The sequence below is a fragment of the Thalia democratica genome, chromosome 3 (assembly GCF_965202585.1).
Source record: "Thalia democratica chromosome 3, ktThaDemo2.hap1.1, whole genome shotgun sequence".
Lineage (NCBI taxonomy): Eukaryota > Metazoa > Chordata > Thaliacea > Salpida > Salpidae > Thalia > Thalia democratica.
In genome coordinates this window covers 45,529,651-45,552,413 of record NC_139167.1, presented here as the reverse complement: position 1 = coordinate 45,552,413, position 22,763 = coordinate 45,529,651, and the positions used below count along the sequence as shown (strand labels likewise).

Sequence of the window (22,763 nt, the reverse complement as noted above, 5' to 3'; positions counted from 1 at the left end):
CAGAATAGAAGCAGAATTAGTTTTAAAACTTTTTAATATTTGAAAACATGTAGTTTTTGCAATCTTATATAAATAGTTGATATGTTCATTCCAATAAGTATATATTCAAAATAAGTGTAAAATAATTATTATGTTATACCAATGTTTTTTTTTTCTAAATACTAACTATCTTACTTATTATTCAATGTATTATAAAGGTAATTTACACGACGCATTAAAAAATAGACCAATATCTCTAACAAGTTGCTTTTCAAGAATTTATGAACATATTGTATCTGTAAAAATTCTCAATCACCTCTTTAATAACAAATTATTAACTAACAAACAGTTTGGTTTTGTCCCAAACCGCTCATCAACCATTCAACTGTTAACATTCTTACATTCTTGGTTAGTTCCTTATCTAAAAAAGAATTTACTAAAGTAGTTTATACGGATATTCAAAAAGCCTTTGATTCAGTGTCACACAAAAGATTATTAAAATTTTTAATCAGTATGGGCTACATGAAAACTTAATTAATTAGTTTGATAACTTTTTAAATAATAGATCACAAAGAGTACTCATCAATAACACGCTTTCTGACTCTTTAACAATCTACAGTGGAGTACCACAAAGTGGTGTAGTTGGTCCCCTTCTTTTTTTAATTTATAATAATGATATTCGTTCAAACATTGATAATAAAAGTAAGTTAAGCTTATTTGCAGATGATGCCAAAATTTTAGTCAGTCAAATACTTCATTAAAACTATCTTTAGATAATATATACATATAGTTAAAAAAAAAGAAAGCTAAACTTAAATCCTAGCAAATGTAAAATTCTAACCATTAACAAAAAAAATCTTCTCCAACTGACCTCTTAATCAATAACACCAAGTTACCATAAGTTAAAGTTTTTAAAGATTTAGGAATTTATATTTCCAAAAATTTAAAATGGAATGAACATATCAACTATTTATATAAGGTTGCACAAACTTCATGTTATCAAATATTAAAAAGTTTTAAAACTAATTCTGCCTGAATTCTGACAAAACTATTTAAAACATACGTTCGCCCTAAACTTGAGTTTAATACCCAAATTTGGTCCCTCATTTTAAAAATGACATTAATAAAATTGAATCTGTGCAAAGGAGTTTTACCCGTCATATTTGCAATTGTTGCAACATATCTTACACATCATACAATGATAGAATGATTAAATTTGGCTTAGAATCACTGAAATATAGAAGGTGGGAATTTGATCTATTAACTCTTTACAAAATTATCAATGGCAAATATAAAAGTTTTTTTAACCAGTTTTTTAGTTTTTCCCAAAATAAATATCAACTAAGAGGATTTAATTTGAAAATAAAATGTAAACATGATTTTCAAAACAGTCAGTGGCAAGGCGCATTTTTCACAGAGCAAAAGCTATGTGGAACAGACTACCTCAGGATATAGTATCTTGTGAGGGGGTTGAACAATTTCGTTTAAAGCTAAAAAGATTTGATTAAATTACAATAAATACCAGTAAAATTTACTAATTTTCCACTATAAACAAAAGAAAAAAAAAATCTTTTCCCTACGCCTCCCCCCTAAAAACTGTTAGTTTACTTTTATTTATTTTGTAATTATGAATTTTGTTTTATAAGCGATTATTTTAGACAAACTTCTTTATTGTGTGTACTAAGTAATATATAAGTTTGAATTTTTTGAATTGAATTTTTTTTAATTAGTTCATTTGTATATCATATTGTGTTTAACTTGTGTTTTCATTTAAATTACGTTTTTGTTTATATATAATTTATCTTAAAGTGTTGAATATATGTTTATTTTCTTTTTCTCTTTTAGTGTTTCCTGTTTAAGTGGCTCAGGTTTTGATGCCTGAGTTCAACATTGCACAATAAACAATATAATAATAATATGCAATTTAAATTGTGATGTTTTGTGTTGTGACTTAACTATAAGTCAAACTTTTTAATACTTAATAACATATTTTATTTGTTGTGCTTTGGCGTTTTTTGATCTGTATGTAAATAGTGTACATTTTAATTTGTTATTTTAATTTATATTTTACTTTACTTACGACTTTTGTTATAATCTAGATTTAAACGTTATCAATATTATGTCCTGGACAAGATGTTAAAAGGTATCCAAGTGGTTCGCGACTCGATAATCGAAAAGTTTTTTTGTGCACCAGGTCCTAGGACCAAATATTTTGAGCGATTTTAAATTTGTCGTTCAATAAACAATATATATTAAAAAGATTTTTAACACCCTAAGTTTCTATAGCTTTAAATATCTTAAACTAAAAGTAAATGATTAGTATACGTAAGTGATTTGTAGTATGTAAATTTAAATAAACAAATTAATTATCAATTCATTAGTTAGTGTTTGTTCTACCTCTTTTCATTTATAGCAGATAGATTTAATAACATAATTTTTTAACTTTTTATGTATTAAATTATTATTTAATAAGTTCTTTCAAGGCTTTTTAATGCAAACTAAGTTTCGGTCAAAGACCTCGTCAAAGGTAAACATATAATAATATTAAAATAATTGTGAAAGCTCTGTTTAATTAAAGTACCGGTTTTTCTTTTTGGACATAAAAATGGACTATCTGACTATATATGCAATGTGAGGGCATTTTAAATTGTTAATACTTTTTGTACATAATACTTTCACGTAATTATTAACTATTTTATTTAGGCTTAACAACTGTTTAGTTTTATGCGTAAGTATCTCTTGGTCCTGACTGTAAATAGTTTATATTTTGATTTGGTGTTCAAACTAAATTTTACTTTACTTTTATTATAGTTTAAACTTAATTATTACAATTAAAACATAGTTTTATAAAGTTGAATTTTTACATCATTATAATGAAACTAATCTATAGTAATTATGCTATAGTAAACTCGCATGAATATATAGTTTAGTTTATATTTTTTTACAAAGCTCTGTTATCATGTGTTAAGTTTTTAACACACAGAAACATATATTAGTTTAGTAAAGAAAATGTACTGTTAAGATTGTTATTATATTTTACAGTAACAACACTATAATATTCAAAATTTTCAAATCGTCCTTAGATATGTCAATTGTTGTTTGTGATTATTTTTACTTTATTTTAATACTTTATATAAGAACTAATATACTTCAAAAAAAAAACGAATTTTGTTTTATTTTTTACTGATTATATTGCTTGGAGTACTTTCAAAATTATCGTCAGCAAGGAAGTTGAATATAAATTTGAATTTATGCAGTTGGAAATTTAGTCTTGCAGTACGACAGTTTTGAAAGTACTCCAAGCAATACAATAGTTATTATATTTTATACGGATTTTTGCCATATATAAATAAAAATTTAAAATTTTTCAAAAAAAAAAAGCAACTGTAGGTAATCTATAAAGTTTGAATGATAAAGCCTCTTAAATTTTTTTAAAAATAATTTGGATTATCGGAGTTTGAATTGTCCTAACTTTAAAATACTTCAAAAGAGTAACTTAAAGTTTTGGAATAAAGACATATACCTCGTATATATGCTTTTAAACAGTAAAATCACCTGATAACCTAGCATTTTGCTTTATATTCTCCGCTTTTCTCTAAAACAATGATAATTTCTGAAGAAAGTTAATTTTGTTATCAAATATTTCGAGTTACTTAGAGCTAATGTTACAAAGTTTCAGATTTTATGGTCCAAAACTGCCAAATAACAAAATTTGATCATTGTTACACAGCACATGAAATTTCAGGCTTAAGTCTGAAGACCTTTGCCGTATTTTACTTTAAGTTTCATAGCCAACGAGCAATTAAGCTGCTTAGCTAGTAGACAATGTAAAAAAAATTGCATCACAAATAGACAAAGCCTTATGTTTCTGCCGATATCAGTATAAAACAGCTCTATACTTAAACATGAGTGCTGTTTTAAGTTTGACGAATAGAGTTTTTTTTTTTTTTGGTTGCAACTTACTATTCTTTTTTGTTTATTCTATCTTGAGCTTTTTGTTTAATAATCAAAGTGGTATAAACAATTTTTTAACGTTATTATTTAATGAAGAATTAGCCTAATAAAAATTTATGAAAACGTTGATACCATTGTATGACATCATAATAAAAACTAATCAAAATAAACTAGCTTAAGTCATCCTGAATAGCCTAAAAAGATAGTTATTAAAATTATAACATATATCAAAAATGTTGTTACATCGTTAAAGTTTTATATCTCTAAATTGTTTCTGTTAAATATAAACTCAAATAATGGTAAATAATAATTTTAGATTTAAAACAAAAAGTACAATTTCGTTTATAAGAATATTGAAGAGCTGGTTGCAAGGCTAAAAAAAATTAAAATAAGCATTTTAAGATCAGTAAAAATCATGCTCTTGAACAAAACTGGGTATAAAAAAAAATATTGAAATTTGATCAACTAGATGTCTTTTTAGACCTAGAAAAAAAAAGTTGCCCTGGATTTCTAAAAAAATGCTAAAATTATCCTGAGACTTTTATGAAAAATAAAATTTGTCCTGAGTTCAAAAAATGATTCAAAATATCCTGAGTTTCCCTGAGTATCCTGAGTGTGTGGCAACCCTGGATATTGTTCATAGTTTATTATTTCAATTTTTTTTCATTATTTCCTTATAAAGATTTGTGATTTTATGTATCTTAAAGTAATATAAATTAGCAGTTTTTCTTATTTTATCTATAATGTAGTTATTTAACTAAAACTATGTTAAGCAATATTTTAGAAAATGTATAAAAATGTTTTTTTATTTTTTTAAATAAGAATACCACCAACTTTCATTCATTTGTTTACATACTTATTTTCATAACTTAGTTCTCAGTGTATTTTTAACTAAGTAGCTCGATCTTTTTTATCAAGTAACTAGGTTAGTTATAGATAAGAAAAATCGTCATAGACTCAAGCAGTCTTAATAGAAAAGATAATTAAATCTTACGACGTTGGAAAAAACGTTAAAGAAGTAGCATAAAGTACAAAAAAAATTAAGCAGATAATTATCTCAGCAATATTGCATAAGTAGTAGGTTAAATTACAGAATGAAAATGCGTTAACACTATGCAAAAAATTAGTAGGAATTAAAAAACGTCACAGGACAAATTAATTAAATACTACAAGGTATAAACCTTTTGAACCAGTATTTTAATAAAAAACCTCCTTAAATAAGCATACAGTTTGGTCAAAAATCTAAACTAGTAACCGTATCTTTAATTTAGTTGCATGATTTAGTTTTAACCTTAATATTTTTGATCGGAAGCTCCTGATAGTTCTTAAAAGTATAACAATTTTTACATACTTTGTTCTCTAAAGTTTTTCCTTATTGTTTAGAAAAAAAAAATCTTGTATGTGCGGTATTGTTGACCTAATTATTTTTCTCATCATTGCATTTTTTTGCAAAAAACTAGTATAAGTATACATTTTAACGTACAAAAACTGACACTGTAATAATTACATTAAGTAAAACAAACAAAAACCAACACTCTTCAAGCATACCAACTGCTTTGCACTTTTTCATCCTACATTCAGGACATTTTCTTCTTGTGTACGTGTCCATCTCGCAATTTCCTCCTAATTTACACCTAAAAGTTTGACAGTTTTTTTTTGTATATTTGTCGACTAGTGAATATTGATATTGTAGTATACACTATTAAACTTATAAATTCCGCCGTTGGCACCTCTATGCCACCGGGCTAGGTGTTAAGATTAATAAATTTTAAGCTAATTGTTTGTCAGACGTACCAAAACATTAGTTGTGTTTATACAAGGTTGTTTAAATACCTTAACATATAATTAAACTGTTTAAAACTTTTAGCATACGTTATAAGTAATTTTATCTTTTCGAAAACACAAAAAAAACATAATTAAAAAATACTTTATAAAACAATTAATTAATTAATGCTGTTCACAGGTGCAAATCGTGAAAACCACTGCGCTAGATTAAAAGAAGTTTAAAAAAAAAAAATTTTTTTAATTAAAATTAAAGCGTTTTAAACATTTTTAGCTAGTTTAATTAATAAAAGGAAATTTGTACTACTTCTTTTAATCGGTTTATTTTTCTACTATTTTTAGCTTTTTTATTAATTTAATTTTTTTGTATAGTGAAATTTTGTTTCTAATTCTATTTCTGAAAAAAGCTCGTTGCAATATTTTCTCTAGACTAGCTTTCGCATACATTCTTGTAGTGTATATCTTTACAAAGCTAGAAAACATTGAAAATATATTTTTCAACTGCATTAATCTTTCGTACACTTGAAAGTTTGTATCTTGTTTTTATATTAACTTTTACGATTACTCAAAGTCAGTTTATGATAGACAAAATGCACGAAAACTAAAACAATAAACTAAAAAGGTGTAAAAATCGTTACTAATTACAAATTTAGACTTTATAAATGTATACACGAAACATTATACTTCTTATCAAAATTTAATGATACTTCTTATCGAAAGATTCTTCGTGCACCAGGTCCTAGGACTAAATAGACTCAATAAACTATATAAAAAATGCGGTTAATAACTTTACTGTTGCGGTAGAGTGAATATAATAAAATCTACTTTACTTTAAAAAATTTGTTGATACGTTTAGTAAAAGTTGAATACACCTTGATGTTATTTTTTATTCCTATGAGAAATTCCTAAAAGTTATTTCCTATAAAAAATACGTTTTTATAAAAAATAAACAGTTTTATATGACTTAAAAAACCACATAAAGAACTTTTCTTAAAAATCAAAAAAGAAATACAACATTAAGATTAAATGTTTCTTAACATCTAAAATCGCAACTATCTTTAATAAATTCTAAATTTTAAGCTGTTGTTTAACTCTTAAACTAAATTACTAATATTCTTTAAACTAGAAATCAAAAAACTATCGTTTTTTTATCAACTGAAGAGCATATATTTACTTTTACTAGTAATTCAAGAACTCAGACGGGTTTTCAAGGACTTGGTGAGTTGCTACTTTTCCTACTAATTATTTTTGCTTGTTTACTAAGTATGAAAATCCCAAAGCATAACAATTAGCTTGAATTTAAACAAAAACATAAACAAATAAAAACTGTTTTAATTCTAGGGGCAATTTGTCTAAAATTCTCAAAACTCGCTATCTAGCTTGAAATTTAAAGTATATAAACAAAACACTATTTTTGACTACCTAAGAAAATTTCAATAAAAGCTTATCACCTAGCTTAAAATCAAAATAATTGAGTTGAAAATTATACTTTTGAAGAAAACACTTAATAATAAATTTAAATAAAATTTAACTAGCTTAATATAAAAACTATCAAAAATAGAACTATTTAACTTAGTAAAGATTTGGCTTGATAAGATTATAAAGATAACTAATCAAAGACATTAGAACAAAACAATACTTTTTTTATTTAATAAAAGTCATAACTAATAATATACCGGATCAGACCGGACTCGTTTTTTTGCTAAGATCTAGATCCGGTGAGATCTCAATTTTTCGACCAGATCTCAATTACTAACAATAAGAATGCCAGACCTCAACTAGAAAAACATTACTTGGGTCTGGACGCAGGTCTGGACGAAAATAGTTTGAAAAATATTCAGATCCAATATTTTTGGATCGGTTACATGACAATTCAAATTCGGACAACTGAAATTCCGACAATTCAAATTATTAAAAAAAAATATTTAAAAGACTATATATCAACAAGTAATATAAATTTGAATGAAAATACATATGTAGTTCTTGTTAATATCTACAAGCCACTTTTTTTGCAAATATTAAATGTTTTTCAAGATGTTTTAAAAATACTAAAAATAACTATGTTTTATACTTTATTTAAGCCATATCTAAAAAAATATTAATTGTTTTGCAAAAAGAAAAAATAGTTCCGTTGAAGTGTGTTAACTCGTTTAACACACAAAAACACATGTCAGTGTAATAAAAGAAGGATACTGTATAATTTGTTATTATTATGACCTACATAAATATTTTTTATATACATAATAAAATATACATTACTTTTTTGTTTGTGGCCCTTTCAATTTTTTTTTTAAAGAGTTTGAGTTGTCGGAATCTGAATTGTCAAAATTTGAATAGTTGTGCACCCTTGGGGATCAGGTAGATCACTAGGTAAAATAAATTATTAAAAACGTACATTTTAATAATTAATAAACACAAATTTAGTGTTCCATTTGGAAATAACTTCTCATTACTTATTTATAAACTTGATAACATTTTAAAGCTTGTAAAAGACAAAAATAAAATACGATAGTTAATTTTAGAATCTAGAGTTCTACAAAATACTTTATAGACATAAAAGTACTGTACAAAATAATTCTGATACATAATTACAAATATTTTTGTATGTCCTATAAGTTTTTTGACAAGAAACATAAATTACTATGTTTTAACCTTTTTAAACTTGCTTTGTATTTTTAATAACAGGCAAAAAAAATTGAAGAGATTATAAGTTTTTTTTTTAAGTAAAGTAACTATTAGTATTAAAAGTTTATGTTGAATTAACTCACATTGACTATAAATTTGGCAATCATGCGTAACTAATTTTGTCAGTGTTTATACTAATGTTTTTCATTAAGGCACCAGTATTCGAGAAATTTTATAAACTAGTTTTAGGAACTTTTTGTCGATATTAGTTGTTAGTTCAACAAAAGAAAATTAATGTAAATGATTAGAAATAACATTTGCTCCAATCTAACATTGACTTTTTTCATATTAAAGCTAATCAGAAAATACAGAAATTTAGCGTATTTAAAAAATTGTATTCACAGTATGTTACCATGTTGATGTTTAATTTTAAGCATAATGCTATTTCTTATGCAATTTATAAATATTTTTTTTACATTTTTGTGTTAAATCTTTAAATTCGTTTTTTTTTTTAATATAATTTTCTTTTTATTAAAGAGCAACAACATAAGTAAAAACAATCAAAAGTCATAGTTTAATAATTATCATGATTAAATTTTTGTACAAAGTTGTAGTATATATAGCTTATTGAACGACAAAAAACGTTAAAAATATTTGGTCATAGGACCTGGTGCACTAACAATCTTTCGGTTATTGCGTCGTGCACAAAAAGTAGTAAGTTTTTTTGATTGTTTTTTATTAGTAGAAACAGTTCTGTTTAATGTGATTTGTATATTTTATTATTCAAAAATTTACGTTGTTTTAAAACAGTGTGTTTATATTTATAACAATCGGTGTAAAATTATACTTTGTTATCTATTCTAAACTATACGGAAACAAAGTTCTTAATTTGACTCTCACAAAAGTATAACAATGAAACTATTAGTAAATTTTGTTTTCAATTTAACTTATACTATAATTTAGAACTTGTGTTCGAACATTTTTTCATATCTTTGTTTTGTACAAATTGCTAACTTTAAAACTATAGTTGCAAGCCAGAATATAAATTAGGATTAGGCAAGTTGAACTAATAATTTAAACATTTTTGTGTTATAGCATTGTGTAAAAGTTTAGTAAATGTTTAATGTAAATTTATTTAAAAAAAAACACTCTCTAGTTAATTTATAAAACAAACATTTAAACTAAAATTCTACATGATGCTTTTGGAGAATATTGTGTATATGAAATAGAAAACATAAAGTAACTTATTTAAAACATAATCTCACACGTGAACCATTTCTGTAAGTATTATAAGAATTTGTAATACTTAAAGTTTTTAAAGATGCAAACATTATTATAATCTACAGTGCGATCATTTTTATAAAACCAATTTAAGGGCAATTAAAAGTGATTTTTTTTCAAAATACATTAATAAATTACCAACTAAAATTTAAAAACATAACTCTAAATTTTTTTTTTAATTATGATAACATAAATTAGATAATTAGTTTATCTTTCTCGGATAGTATTGTACCTTAAGATGTATATTTGATTATAACAAAACTATTCAAAACGTCTGGCGCCAACTGACATAACTTCTGTTGTAGACCAATACTTTTTAATTCCTTGAAAATTATAAATTTAAGAGGTGTTATGACTAATAAAATTCACAGAAGATTTTTAAATTGATTTGTTTCTGTTTTTGCATGCCCTTTGTGAAAGAGGACCATAAATTTATTTGCTTTAGAATTCAATAATCTGTACATAATATAACAAAAGGGTTCATCATACCATTTTGGTCATCAGAACACGAGCCCTCGGTAGACTGAGATCGGTTTCGTCCAGATTAGGACTTATTAGTTAGCCTCAACCGAAGAATTTATAGTCGTCAATCTACAAACGATATATACATGCGAGCATGAAGCAACCATTTGCTGGTAATGATCAGTGGCGTCAGCATTGTCTTTTGCCGTGCAACGTTCAATACATTGTCCACTAGGAAAGACATCTGGTACGCTCGTACTGTATACAATCAACAAAAACATCGGCGAAAGTCTGCAGAGCAGAAGCCTGGACTCTCGTATGCCGTGAGACAAAGCTCAAGTTTAACAAAACCGTACATAATAGTGATAACTAGGATACAAAGTAGATTTAAATAAAATATACTATTTACCCTTTTTTTGTGATGTTAAAAAAAATTACTAGCTTGTTTTACAGTTAAAAACACACTTGTCTAGTAAGTGAATTCTATTGATAGACCTTCTAAAAAATCCTTTACACCCTTCGCAAGTAAGAGCATTGTAGTGATACCCCGATGCATAATCACCACAAACTTGGCACAAATCGTTTTCTCCTTTTCGCTTTCTTCCCTGTAAAAATGGTTATAATATAATATTATAGCTAAAGAATTTATGTTAAAATACCAATCAAGTTTATTTTAAAGTAGTATACTAAATAAGTAGTCTATGTGGCATTAAAATAACAAAATAAATTTTGAAAGATGTATCTATAACTTAAAGAAAGAGAATCTAAAACATTATGATGAAAATTAAAGTAGTTAAGAAAAAAAACTAAACTACTAAGAAAAAGAAAATAAAAAAATTTACGTAAACCAACGAACGTGCAAAACCAGTCAAATAAAAATATTGGTAAGTTTATACTAAATTATACAAATGAAAGATTAAAAACTGTTAATAAGTTTAAATTAAATGAAAAAACAAAAAAAGAGTTTTTAAAAGCACATCAACTCGGTAAATTACTTTATTTTAATTTAAACTTTTAGAAAACGTTTATACTTGTTAAGAAATTTCTACATTTATCACTATGAATAACATAAAAGTAATAAAATGTATAAAGTGAACTGTAATATGTTATTAGATCTGCTCTGTGTATGTTTAGAATTAAAAAAAATTAGTGAATTACAATTTTAGTATTCGAAAAATAGCAAATAAAAGTATGTTTTCTTGTACTATTTTTTAATTAAGCTATATATTTTTTTTCAATAAAACAGTTTGTTTTGTTTTTTGATAATTGTTGTAGATATTTAGTAAAATGTTGTCCTTAAGTATTTAGAAATACTGTTATCGTCATTTGTATAAAGTTAAAACAATTTTTTATTTTTGACAAGCTTTAATAGCATTGGTATGTTATAATAACAATTATATATACAATTCGTAAGTTTACTAAGATAAATTTGATAAAACAAGTTTGTTTTATCATATCAAAACGTAATTGAAAATTAAATATAGAAGTATTGTTTGTTAAATTTAACTATTTTCTTAAGTTTTGAAATATTGTTTATAAGTAATATTTTTTGAAAGAAAATTTTTTCGATTTATAAAGCATAACTAACGTTTGGTGAAGTTGCAACATGGAAATAAAATGTCAGATGATAAAATAATAGAAACTAATTTTATATAATTGAGGAAAAAATTACATTTTAACAAATACAGTAACCTGCCACTTAGGTACAACTTCTTAGGTACGCACTTTTTAGAAAACGCTGTGTTCTAAATGCTTTGTTTTCTACTTTGAAATTAAAAGAACAGCCTAAAGTTAGTAATAAAAAAGTGTTATACTTTTAAATAAATTATACTGTATTAAGTTTAATTTAATTAAAACTAAAAAAATCTAGAAAAAAGTTTTGAATTCACAGTTTGTAAATAAAATCCAATAGTTAAAACAAAAACATTATAGTTTATTTATTTAGTAAAAATTACGAACTGTGAAATTTAAATGTGCATACCCCATAATTAAAACACAAGATTAAATTATATAAAGGAAATATAAGAATTTATAAACAAAAGTAATGAACAGTGCAATTAACATTAACATACCCAATGATTAAAATATAAATGTAAAAGGCATATCAACATATAAATTTTAATTTAGATAATCGAAAAAAATACACAATTTTTATGACATTTTCCCATGATTGAAACGTAAGTATAAAATCGTTAAAAAACGATACTAACTAAAATAAAGAGCATAGCAATTTACATTTACACACTCAATGATCGAAACAAAAATATAAAAAGCGTATAAATAAGCAATTTTAATAAAAAAGAACAAATACTAGGCTTATTTTAGATTATTTGAAACCAAAGTTTCTTATATACGCAATGCCTGTTGCGTAGCGTTGTTGCACTCAAAGTGTTTACTAAATCGGCGAGTTGCTTGCAAAACGTCAATTTCGAGAGCTTTTCCATGTTTACATTGATTAATTGCCATAAAAAAATCTGATAAGCAAAACAGTGTAAACTTTTACTTTAAAACTTTCAATCACTAATTTTTTGCAGTATAATATACTAAGATACATTTTAAACCATTTAATCTTTTTTACTTTTGTAACGAGTTAGTAAAAGACTTATTGAAACGAAACAAAAACGAAAATGTACACAAAATTAGATTTAAGGAACTGATGTACAAAAAGACCTTTCTCTTATCAAGTAGTACACCATATGCTAATTCAAATCTATAACGAGATAAAAAAAATTACAATCAAAAACTAAACCGTAAAAAAAAAACTCACATTAAGGACTTCGAAAAAAAAAACTTAATACGACAATTAACTTGTGAATAAACTTACAGGAGTAAAACGGTTCTAATTAAAATCTGATCGAAAGATATAAAATTTGTCATTTTAACTATTAGTAATTTATCAACAAAAAAAACAGTTAAAATATAGATTGTAAAACATTCATTAAAAAACAGATAAATAAAAATATTTACACATATAACCGACATTGTAAATTTTGCGACTGTAAATTAATGTAATATAAGTTAAAATTTTATTTATAGCGATATAAAGCATTATAACAGAGTTCGAAATATTGAGTAATTCTTTGTAATAGTAAAAATTGAAAAAACAGACTAAAAATATTTGAAATTTTGTTTTTATAAGCAATTACAGTTACTCAATTAATAAATAGTTTTACATGACTAAAAAATAGAATTTAATTCAATTAGTAAACACAACATGTCCAAAAATAGAACCTCAAACATACAAAACTTGCTTCATTTTGAAAAAAAGGTAAAATTTTAGTATTTAAGATTTTAAGTTACGACACGATTATAAATTAACACTATAATTATACGATTAATAATTATATCTTCTATAAACTATAATATTTAACAGTTTTAAACAAAAATTATTATTAAAAGTATATACAATAGTAGTATGTTTTTCAATAACTGATAATTTTACTTATAATAAGATAAGTAAAATTATCTGACATTAGAGACACATAAAACATGTTATAAATTCTAAATTAAAAAGTACAACTATAATCTTTAAGAAACTTTAAAAATTAAATTCTGTTAATAATTTCAGCAAGTATTTAATTTTTAATCAATTTATATGAAAAATTAAGTAGTTTACAAAAATAAGGGATTTATTTAACAATTTAAACTCTACTATACACTTAATTTAACTTTTAAATCAATAAAAAAAGCTTTATAAATAAAAACAAATTGAACAGTAATCTTCCTTTATTGTACGTGTACAATTAGTACTGGTACAATTTGAAGGAAGATTACTGTACCATTTGTTTTTATTTATATTCCAGTGAAGTTACTTCACTAGGATCTTTTGTTAGCAAACAATTAAACCTATATTTTGAACAGCTAAAAAAAGCTTTCACATTTAAAAACTATGCTTACCATAAAGAAAGAAGATAAGTAAATTTACCCACAAACCTATCAGTTCTTACGACTTTGAAAATATATTTAATTATAATATTTTAGTTATAATCAAAACAACAGTGTAAACAGGCACAAAGAGCACTAAGAATAATATAGTAATTTTTTTTTGTGAAAAAAGAAACATTAGTAGAAATAAAATAAATTAAATCTATATCAACTTTACATTTTATCAGTAATTTTAGCTTATCATTTATCATTTTTATTAAAGTAAATAAATTAGTATATATAGAGTTTAGTTGTGACAAAATTATTTTTGTTATTTTTGTAATTGTTTCTGCCAGTTGCGGTAGAGAGCTATTTAACTGTTTTTAGTAAGTACAGTAAACTGCTGTCTAGGACTCAGTGGTCTTCAAAGTGTGCACCAGCGCACACTAAACTTATTTTGTGGTGCTCGAAACTTTTTGGAAGCATAAATCGTAATTTAGAAAATTTTCGTAAATGTTTAAACTTACACTAGATATTCTAGAGTTGGTAAATAAAAGCAAAAAAAAAGGTTGTTTTCAGGTGTATTTAAAGCTAATTTAAAAACTTGCACTAGATATTACGACAAATTTTTGAAAGAAACAATAGACCAAGGTTTCCTAAACTGGGCCAAGTAGCCCCCTTGTGGCCATTAAAAAAACTTAGGGGCCCAAAGGGAAAGCAATGAGGTCATAAATTGAAACTTACAATATATATTTAGGAGTTGATGATGAAGAGAAAAAAAGGTCTTAGGTGTTTTTAATGGTAGTTTTGAAACTTGCGAAAATAATTAGAAAATTTAGGGGACCACAAGGATATAATTTGAAACTTACACTAGATATTCTGGAGTTGATGATGAAAAGCAAAAAAAAAGTCTCAGGCAGTTTTTTAAGAAATCTTGTTTGAGGGGCTATAGCTTTTGGGGGCCTTTTGAAAAAAAGTTTGGGAAACCCTGCACTAGATATATCGGAGAATTTAATATTTATACTAGGTAATCACACATTGTGGTACACAGAATTTTAATTTTGCAATTTAGGGTGCACAGATTTTGATTAGCTTGAAGACCACTGGTCTATGTAACATCGCAAAGCTCATTACCAACTAGCAGAGCGTTCCTAAAAATTTTTTTTCTTTATTTAACTACTTAGGCCTAATACAAACAAGAAAAAGCCACTAAAGTTTACAGATGACTTTTTGACCATCTTAATAATAATATTATTATCTGTTGATATTATAACATTTAATTGTTATATATTTTTATATAACTATAATAAAACTAAAAATCATCGTGATTATAACATAGATTTTTATACGCTTTTTACACTTATGTTTCAATCATAGGGTATCTAAATAATATTTAAACTGTTTATTATTTTTGTTTATCTAAACTTTGTATGACCTTTTAAATATATTTTTTCCATTTTTTAATTATCGATAATACAAGTTTAAGTTACATTGTCCTTTGTTTCCGTTAAATAGATAAGCTGTAATATAACTATTTTAATATTGATAAACAATTTGTAAGTACTTTTTTTCAATTTCCTTTAGTTTTTGCTTTATTTGAAATCAATACACTACAAATTATTATAAAGTACAGTATATTGTAAGTACTACTTTTAGATTCTTTAATTTTCAAAGTAAAAATAATTGTATTTTAAACATAGCGTTTTTCGGCTAAAAAGTTTGTTTCCAACCGGAAGTGCACACCTAAGAATACTTACCTATGCTGTTTTAAGGTGACTGTATTATGTTTTTCAGATGTTGCTAGTTTTTTCCTGTTGGAAGTTCTTTTAATAAAATGCTTTTATTATGGGTTTACTTGTTTTCATAGTCCACAAATTATTTAAATATACAAAGTGATAAAATATTCATGTTTAAAACAACAACGAGTCGAGAAAATTCAAATGTGGCCTAAAAAAATAAACGCTAAATAACTTTAAAGGTAGCATTCCTAAATCAGGATTAGCTACATAGTAACCTTATTTAGATAGATGAAATGCTTGCTAATTAATGAAGTTCTTTACTGATGCACTAATTAAAAACAGTACAAGCATATTACAACTTTCTACAATCTAGACTGAATAATGCAATTAAAACCTAATTAATACACTCAAAAATTACAATACTTTGATAATAAATAACTATCAATATACTCCTTATACATACATGTAAAAAATATATGACTATTCATCTTATGTTAACTTTAACTAATTTTTGATCATTTAATTAATTTTCCTTCGGTTAAACCTGAAACCTTCTAAGATGGCTTTGATCTTTTGAATTAATAAGTAACTTAATAAACTAATAAGTTTAGTTCATGAACTTTAGTTTTATTAATTCTGCCCTAACACAACAAAATGGACCTTACAATCACTTACAAAAAATGTTTTGAAAATTAAGTATATAGACTTCTCATTTAAAAAGTAACTTGTTTTATAAATATTATGGATTTCGTATTTATTGCTTATTATTTCAGTGTTTAGACCAGTTTAAATTAGTTTCCATTATTATTTCTAAATACTTATAACTTTTTACCTGTTCTACAACTGTTTTGTCGTTTTTACGTCAAAACTAACATTTTTTCAAAAAATGTTCTAGTTTGATGAAGTATTATACTTATAGTCTTATCTTTGTTTAATGTCAGTATTTTTTTTTTAAACTTTTTTAGAATCTTTGAAGTTCATAACTAAGGTTACCACTGTCTGGTAAATATAAGCTTTTAATGTTCTCAACAGCAAAGTATCATTTGCGAAATTTAAAACTTTTAAGCTAGTATTATTTTCAATGTCATAATTGAGTATTAAAAAAAGGGGTCCTAACACGAATCTTGTGGTACTCCTACGTCAATTTATTCACATGTAGAATCCTAACCACTAAAATTAACAAACTGTTTCTTTCAGCTATATGATTTTATTTACAATTGCATTTTAACTCTTATGTCATAGAATTTTAATTTGTTTGGCCAAATTCTTCTATCAACACTGTCAAAAACTTTACTGAAATTAAGCAATAACGCACATACTGACTCCCCTAATCAAATTTGTCTAGAACCCTATCCTACAAACTAAGACGAAGTGGTCGAGTGGCTTCTCTGAAACCACATTTTTAATATGTTATTTTCATTAAAAATACACTTTTCGAGTTATTTTATTTAAGTTAGATAATATTAAGAGTTTTCTGGCAATGTTTTTAAACCTAACTTAAATATTGGTATAAGTTTTCCCAACTTTGAACTGTATGGATATACCTTCATAATATGGTTTATTAATTGACTCACTTACTACTTTATAAATAAGGCAATTAGTTTATAATTTTTTTACTGAGATACCATCATTACCGTTGGATTCGTTTGAATAAAAGTTTTTTATCATATAAAAAGTTTTAATTTTTGTTGCTGATATTTTTATTTTTTATTTGTTGATTTTAGAAGGCTACTTTTTTAAAGGTCTGTTTTCCTATTCTAACTTTGTGAACATTTAGTTTACTAACTATTTTGATTAGTATAGTAGGTATTATTCCTTTATATCTACCTAGAATGGATTTTTTTTTTAATTTTCCTATTAATTATGTTATTTATTATGTATACTTTTATAAGTGGTTTCATGCATGATTTCGTAGTGTGTATTGCTTTGAATTTTGTAAATTTGTTTCTATATTTTTTGTGTTCCGGAACTAAAATCTAGAACTTTAACAGTATTAATAAAAATATTTTTGCAAAGATTTTTGTAAAAACTGTTTTTTTGTTTGAGTGATTTAAATATGTTTTTAGTTATCAAAGGTTTTGATTTAAAAATTAATTAAACTTTATATAATTATATGCTTTGGAATTTTTCCTTAGAAATCTTTTTTAATTTCTCTTTTGAAATATAATACTTTGTATCAACAGGGTTTTTATATTCAATTAAAATATTAGTTTCATGTTTCTTAAAAATAAGTGAAGCACTTGCTTTTTGGTGCTAATTTTTGAAAATTCTTGAGAGTAATAGATTTTAAATTTTTATATATTGTTTGTTGAACGAAAAAAAAGCACTCAAATATTTAGTCCAAGGACCTGGTGTACGAAAAAACCTATCGGTCATCGAGTCATACACCAGGATACAGTTTAAAGTCATGTCCAGGATATTTATATTTACATTTTGCAGTTCTAAATGTTTAATACAAAGTAGAAAGTGATCTGATATATTTAACAAAACTACAAGGGAATGAATAAACTTTTCTGGTCTTGAGCAAAAAGTTATTTATCAATGTCCCTCCAGAGTTTTTACTCTAGTTTGACTTTGATAAGACTTGTAGGACCAAAGCCATTGACTTAATTGAAGTAATTTTCTATCGAAGTAACTTTATCATTTAAATAGTTTATATAAATATCCCAAAGTATACATCTTCCCTTATAATCGTTTATATTTTTAACATAAATCTGAGAACTGTTTACTGAATTAATGAATTAAGGTTCTAGGATGACAAGGTTTAATTATCCCTAAAATTTATATTGATATACTATTTTTATTGATATTTATAACCATTTTGATTCATAACTTAATTGGAAATTTTTGCAATTTATATTTTTAATTTGTAAACAAAAGCTGTCATCGAATACTTAGTGTTTTATCGTAAAAAGTTGAAGTATAAACCTTTAAAGTTTTTTCTTCGTTTTACTTGAGCTAAAGTGTAGAATAAAAGTTTAATGGTTATAATAACATTTTTTAGCAAACTTAATCAAAGTATAAAAATTTTTCTACTGAAAAAGATTTACATGTCCAGTTGTTAGATATATAAAAACATTGTTTAATAAAAACTATGAGTTTAAAATAATCAATAATCTTTAAAGGGACTAAATCAAGAATAAATAAAACAGTTTTAATAAATTAATTTTTTTCAAATTAATAAAGTAAAAAGTTATTTTTTTTAAATGTATTTGAAAAAACTCTATGCAATGTTTCTATTGATTTTTCGACTTGCTCTGTTTGTCTTGATGTTTAAAATTTTAAAGCATTATCTTTGTAATAGTATAAATTCAAGAATTGTAATTCATAATTTTTTTAGCAGAGCATAAGCTTAGACTAGACATTTTATATTTTTAATCAGCTAAACTTTTTAAGATTCGATTACTTTAATCTAAAAAAAAACCTTAAAATTGTGCCCGCATACTTGTTTAGTAATACGATATTTTGCATAACTTTAAACTTAATTGTCAGGTTAAATACTTTTTATACTTGAAAACATAGATTTAATCTTAATCTTAAACTAAATCTTAAGGTAGAATAGAACTTATTTATAAATAAATATTTCGAACTATATGTTAAATTTTAATCTTTAAAAGCTAGGAATAGTCTAAAAGACGTTATTTTTTAAGATTTAATAAGCACTAGAGGGCACTTTACGACCATCACCAACGGTTTTTTCTAACAACTGAACGAAAAAATTAATGCTTCTGAACGGCGAAAATATTTAACTAAAACAGCGTTTTTCCACAGTCATTTATGCCTTAAAAGTTAAAATAAAATCGAAACAGGTCATATAATGTCTCTGAAACAAGTACTGATGGTCATGCGGTTCACTCTAGTGCTTATTGTATAATGACGGAAACATCTTACTTAAGCAAAAAGTAGTGAAAAATTTCTAATATCTAATAATATTTTTAAGCATTGGATTTTTAAAACTTACAAACTATTTAATATTTTGGATTATTTATTTTACATTGACTCTAAATGTAATACTTATTTCCTAAAGAAACAATTAATGTTTAAAATGCTTCAGAAGCTTCTTTACTGAATGTAAAAATACTTAATTTAAAACCTTTTTATTTAATCGTTACTTCATAAAGCTTTTTAGAAAGCAATATAACAAGAATTCGTTGAATTTTCAAAAAAAAGATAAGCAATGTAAACAAACTGTTATATTTTGGAAACAACTCTTTTAACAATGTTAGTATTTGTAAAAAAAAACTTACATTTAGGCTTTTAGTTTTTAGTTTTTCTAAAACTTTGTTTTCAATATTTTGTTCTGCTTTGTTTAAGTAGTTGGAAACGTTGTTAACTTTGCTTTTTGTTTTGTTTCTTAAATCTAATACGGGAAATGCTTGAGTGTACGGTTGATAATTTTTGAAATAGTTGCCATCAGATGGGCCAAAAACATGCAAGGAAGCGTTGCTACTAGAAGCTATAAAAACTTCATTTTTTATTTTACAGGTCTGATTTTCGTGTACATGATGATGTATGGTAGAGTTTAGTAAGCATTCCATACACTGAACGCTTTTGTTCGTAAGAATATTATAACTGAATGAAGAATTTCTATGATTTGAGCTGTGATTTGGGCAATCAGGGTTTACTGGAAACCATTGTTGGTTGTAAATACTCGCAATTTTTTCTGGTAGAAACTTGTTGTTATTTTTCTCTTTACAACCTTTCTTAGAACTAAACCTTGGTATATAAGAGTCCATTTGATAATATAAAGTATCTTTTTAAAACTCTACCATATAATATAAGTTTAATTTTTATATTTTAAACAAAAAATAATGAAAACTTAGTTTTTTTTATTTATTTTTAATAAAGCTAAAACAAAGCTTTTATATAAAAACAATTTTTAACCAAAACTAAAACTTTTAGAACGACATTAAGTTTAAGTTATCTAGTTTTTAATTATTTACCTCTACTGTATCAAACTATTATGAAAGTAAGAAAAAATAGAAAGATATAATTTAAAAAAAAGGTTTTGCTTTAATAATTATTATTAAAAAAAAATATATTACGTATTTTCTGTTAAATAGAGTCTTAAATATACTATTTTGTTATTCATTGTTAGAGAAAATACTTTTCTTCTAGTTATTATACCAAAATGAAGGTAACCTTTTTTTGTAACTTAAAAAGGTAACTTATAAGTAGTTCTTATATTTCAGTTCTACAGTGTTTTTCTAAAAGAACTATTTTCTTATATTTTTTTATAAAGTTAAAAAAAAATTAACTATTTCTTTGCAAGTTTTGTAAAACTCATTCTGATAATTTTTGTAACTTGACTGATAACATAAATTAATAAAAGCTAGTAATAAAATGTTATCATAAAATTAAATAAATCGATACTTTCATTGTTAAAAATATAAACCATAAAATTTTAAAATTGTTGTTATTATTTGTTGTCTAATTATAGAATCCGAATAAAAACCTTAGTCACATAAAATCAAAAGAAAAATTATAAGCTAATATGAGGTAAAAAAAAACGAAACACATAGTAAGAAATTACGCCAAGCTATAAAGTACTAGTAACTAATAGTATTCTTGCAACTAAACATAAATATAAGGTTAATGATTAACTAAAACTAAGTAGACAAATGAGCACAAAAGACTATTATAAATAAACAAAAACTTACTTGAAGTATGAATAAAAGGCATAATAAATTAATCGAGCAGAATCTAAGCTAGCTCAACAAAAATAAGAAAAACTCTAAAGGTAAAACTTTTTTATTGTATTTATAAAAAAATGGATTTAAAATATCACTAAAAAAGCCCATTGTTTCGGAAGAAAAAAGTTGCACACTAATTATTATTGTTATGTTGAACTATTTAACAATAAGGGTTATCTTTAATGAGGCTAGTTGTTAAGATTGTTTTTAGACCTTTTGTTGCTATTTTTGTTATCTATAGTTTTTTTAATTCAAAAACTTTTTTTTTCAATTTTTAGTTTAAGCTGATTATATTAACAGTACTTGAATTTTTTTTTCGTATCAATTTAATCTATTTAAAACGGGTACGGGTCAAATGTGCACGAAGGGTCACTTTTGCATGAAAAGTCACTTTTGCAGGAAGGGTAATTTTAGCACGAGAGTAAAAAAAATACCGACAGGGTAAGGGGGGTTACAGAAATAATAATAAAGATAAGAAAATAAACGGTTACCGACAAAGAGTAAGGGTTAGGTTAGGGGATGTTATATAAAGTGTTAATTAAAAAATATATAGATAACTAAATAAATTTAAACATAAACTAGTAAAAAAGTTACCGAAAAGGATAAGGGGTAACAGTGATAGTAAAAAAGAATAATATGAAAAATAATAAAAATCTTAACCCGTGCAAAAGTGTCTTCGTGAAAAAATGACCCTTGTGCAAAACAGACGCCGTGTAGAACTGTATTCGTGCAAAAATGACTCTTCGTGCATACTTGACACCTACCCTTTTATAACTGATTCAAACAAAAAAACTATTGTCTTAAAATGCTTCTTTAACTAAATAGTTAACTGTATATCGTAAAAATGTTAAATATGTATGTAGAAAAATATGCTTTTTGTTTAGGTTGCTAGGGTTTCTAGTTTAATATTTGCACAATAAACCACAATAATATAAAACAAGTATTACTTTTAAATGCTTATTAAAATAATAGTTTAACTTTTAGTAAATAAAAAAACACTTTAAATTAAAATTTGTTTATAATCTAAAATGTTACATAAAAGAAAAAAATGAAACAGAAACTCTTTATATTTATATCAGCTGTAATTGTCTCATTGTTATAATATAGTTTTTTTTTGAGTAATGCAACTTTACATAGCAAATATAAATATGTAGTTAAAATAATTATACATAAAAAAAAAAACTACACTCTCACACTTTATAAATTACGCTAATTCTTATAATCTTTTTAAGTACTTTGCAAAAAATTTACTTGTGCATAAAATAGGTTTGAAAAAGTAATTACACAAAACATGTCTGCAAAAGATTTATGAGTACTGGTTCAAAAAAACGCTGAAAAAAAAAAACTGTTTAGTTTTAGTAGTACATATTTATTGGGTAGGTTT

General features: G+C 24.8%; 1 protein-coding gene across 1 annotated transcript in view; it reads right to left on the bottom strand.

Moving 5' to 3' along the window:
• LOC145832316 (bile acid receptor-like) overlaps positions 1 to 10,661 on the bottom strand; it is a 43,927-nt gene extending 33,266 nt beyond the window's left edge. Inside the window, exons 1-2 of the mRNA XM_082939636.1 lie at positions 10,549 to 10,661; positions 5,467 to 5,567 (exon numbers count right to left, since the gene is read on the bottom strand). Coding sequence (XP_082795762.1) covers positions 5,467 to 5,542 — 76 coding nt within the window. The 5' untranslated portion in view covers positions 5,543 to 5,567; positions 10,549 to 10,661. The remainder of the gene's footprint in view (positions 1 to 5,466; positions 5,568 to 10,548) is intronic.
• Between the last annotated feature and the right edge of the window lie 12,102 nt (positions 10,662 to 22,763).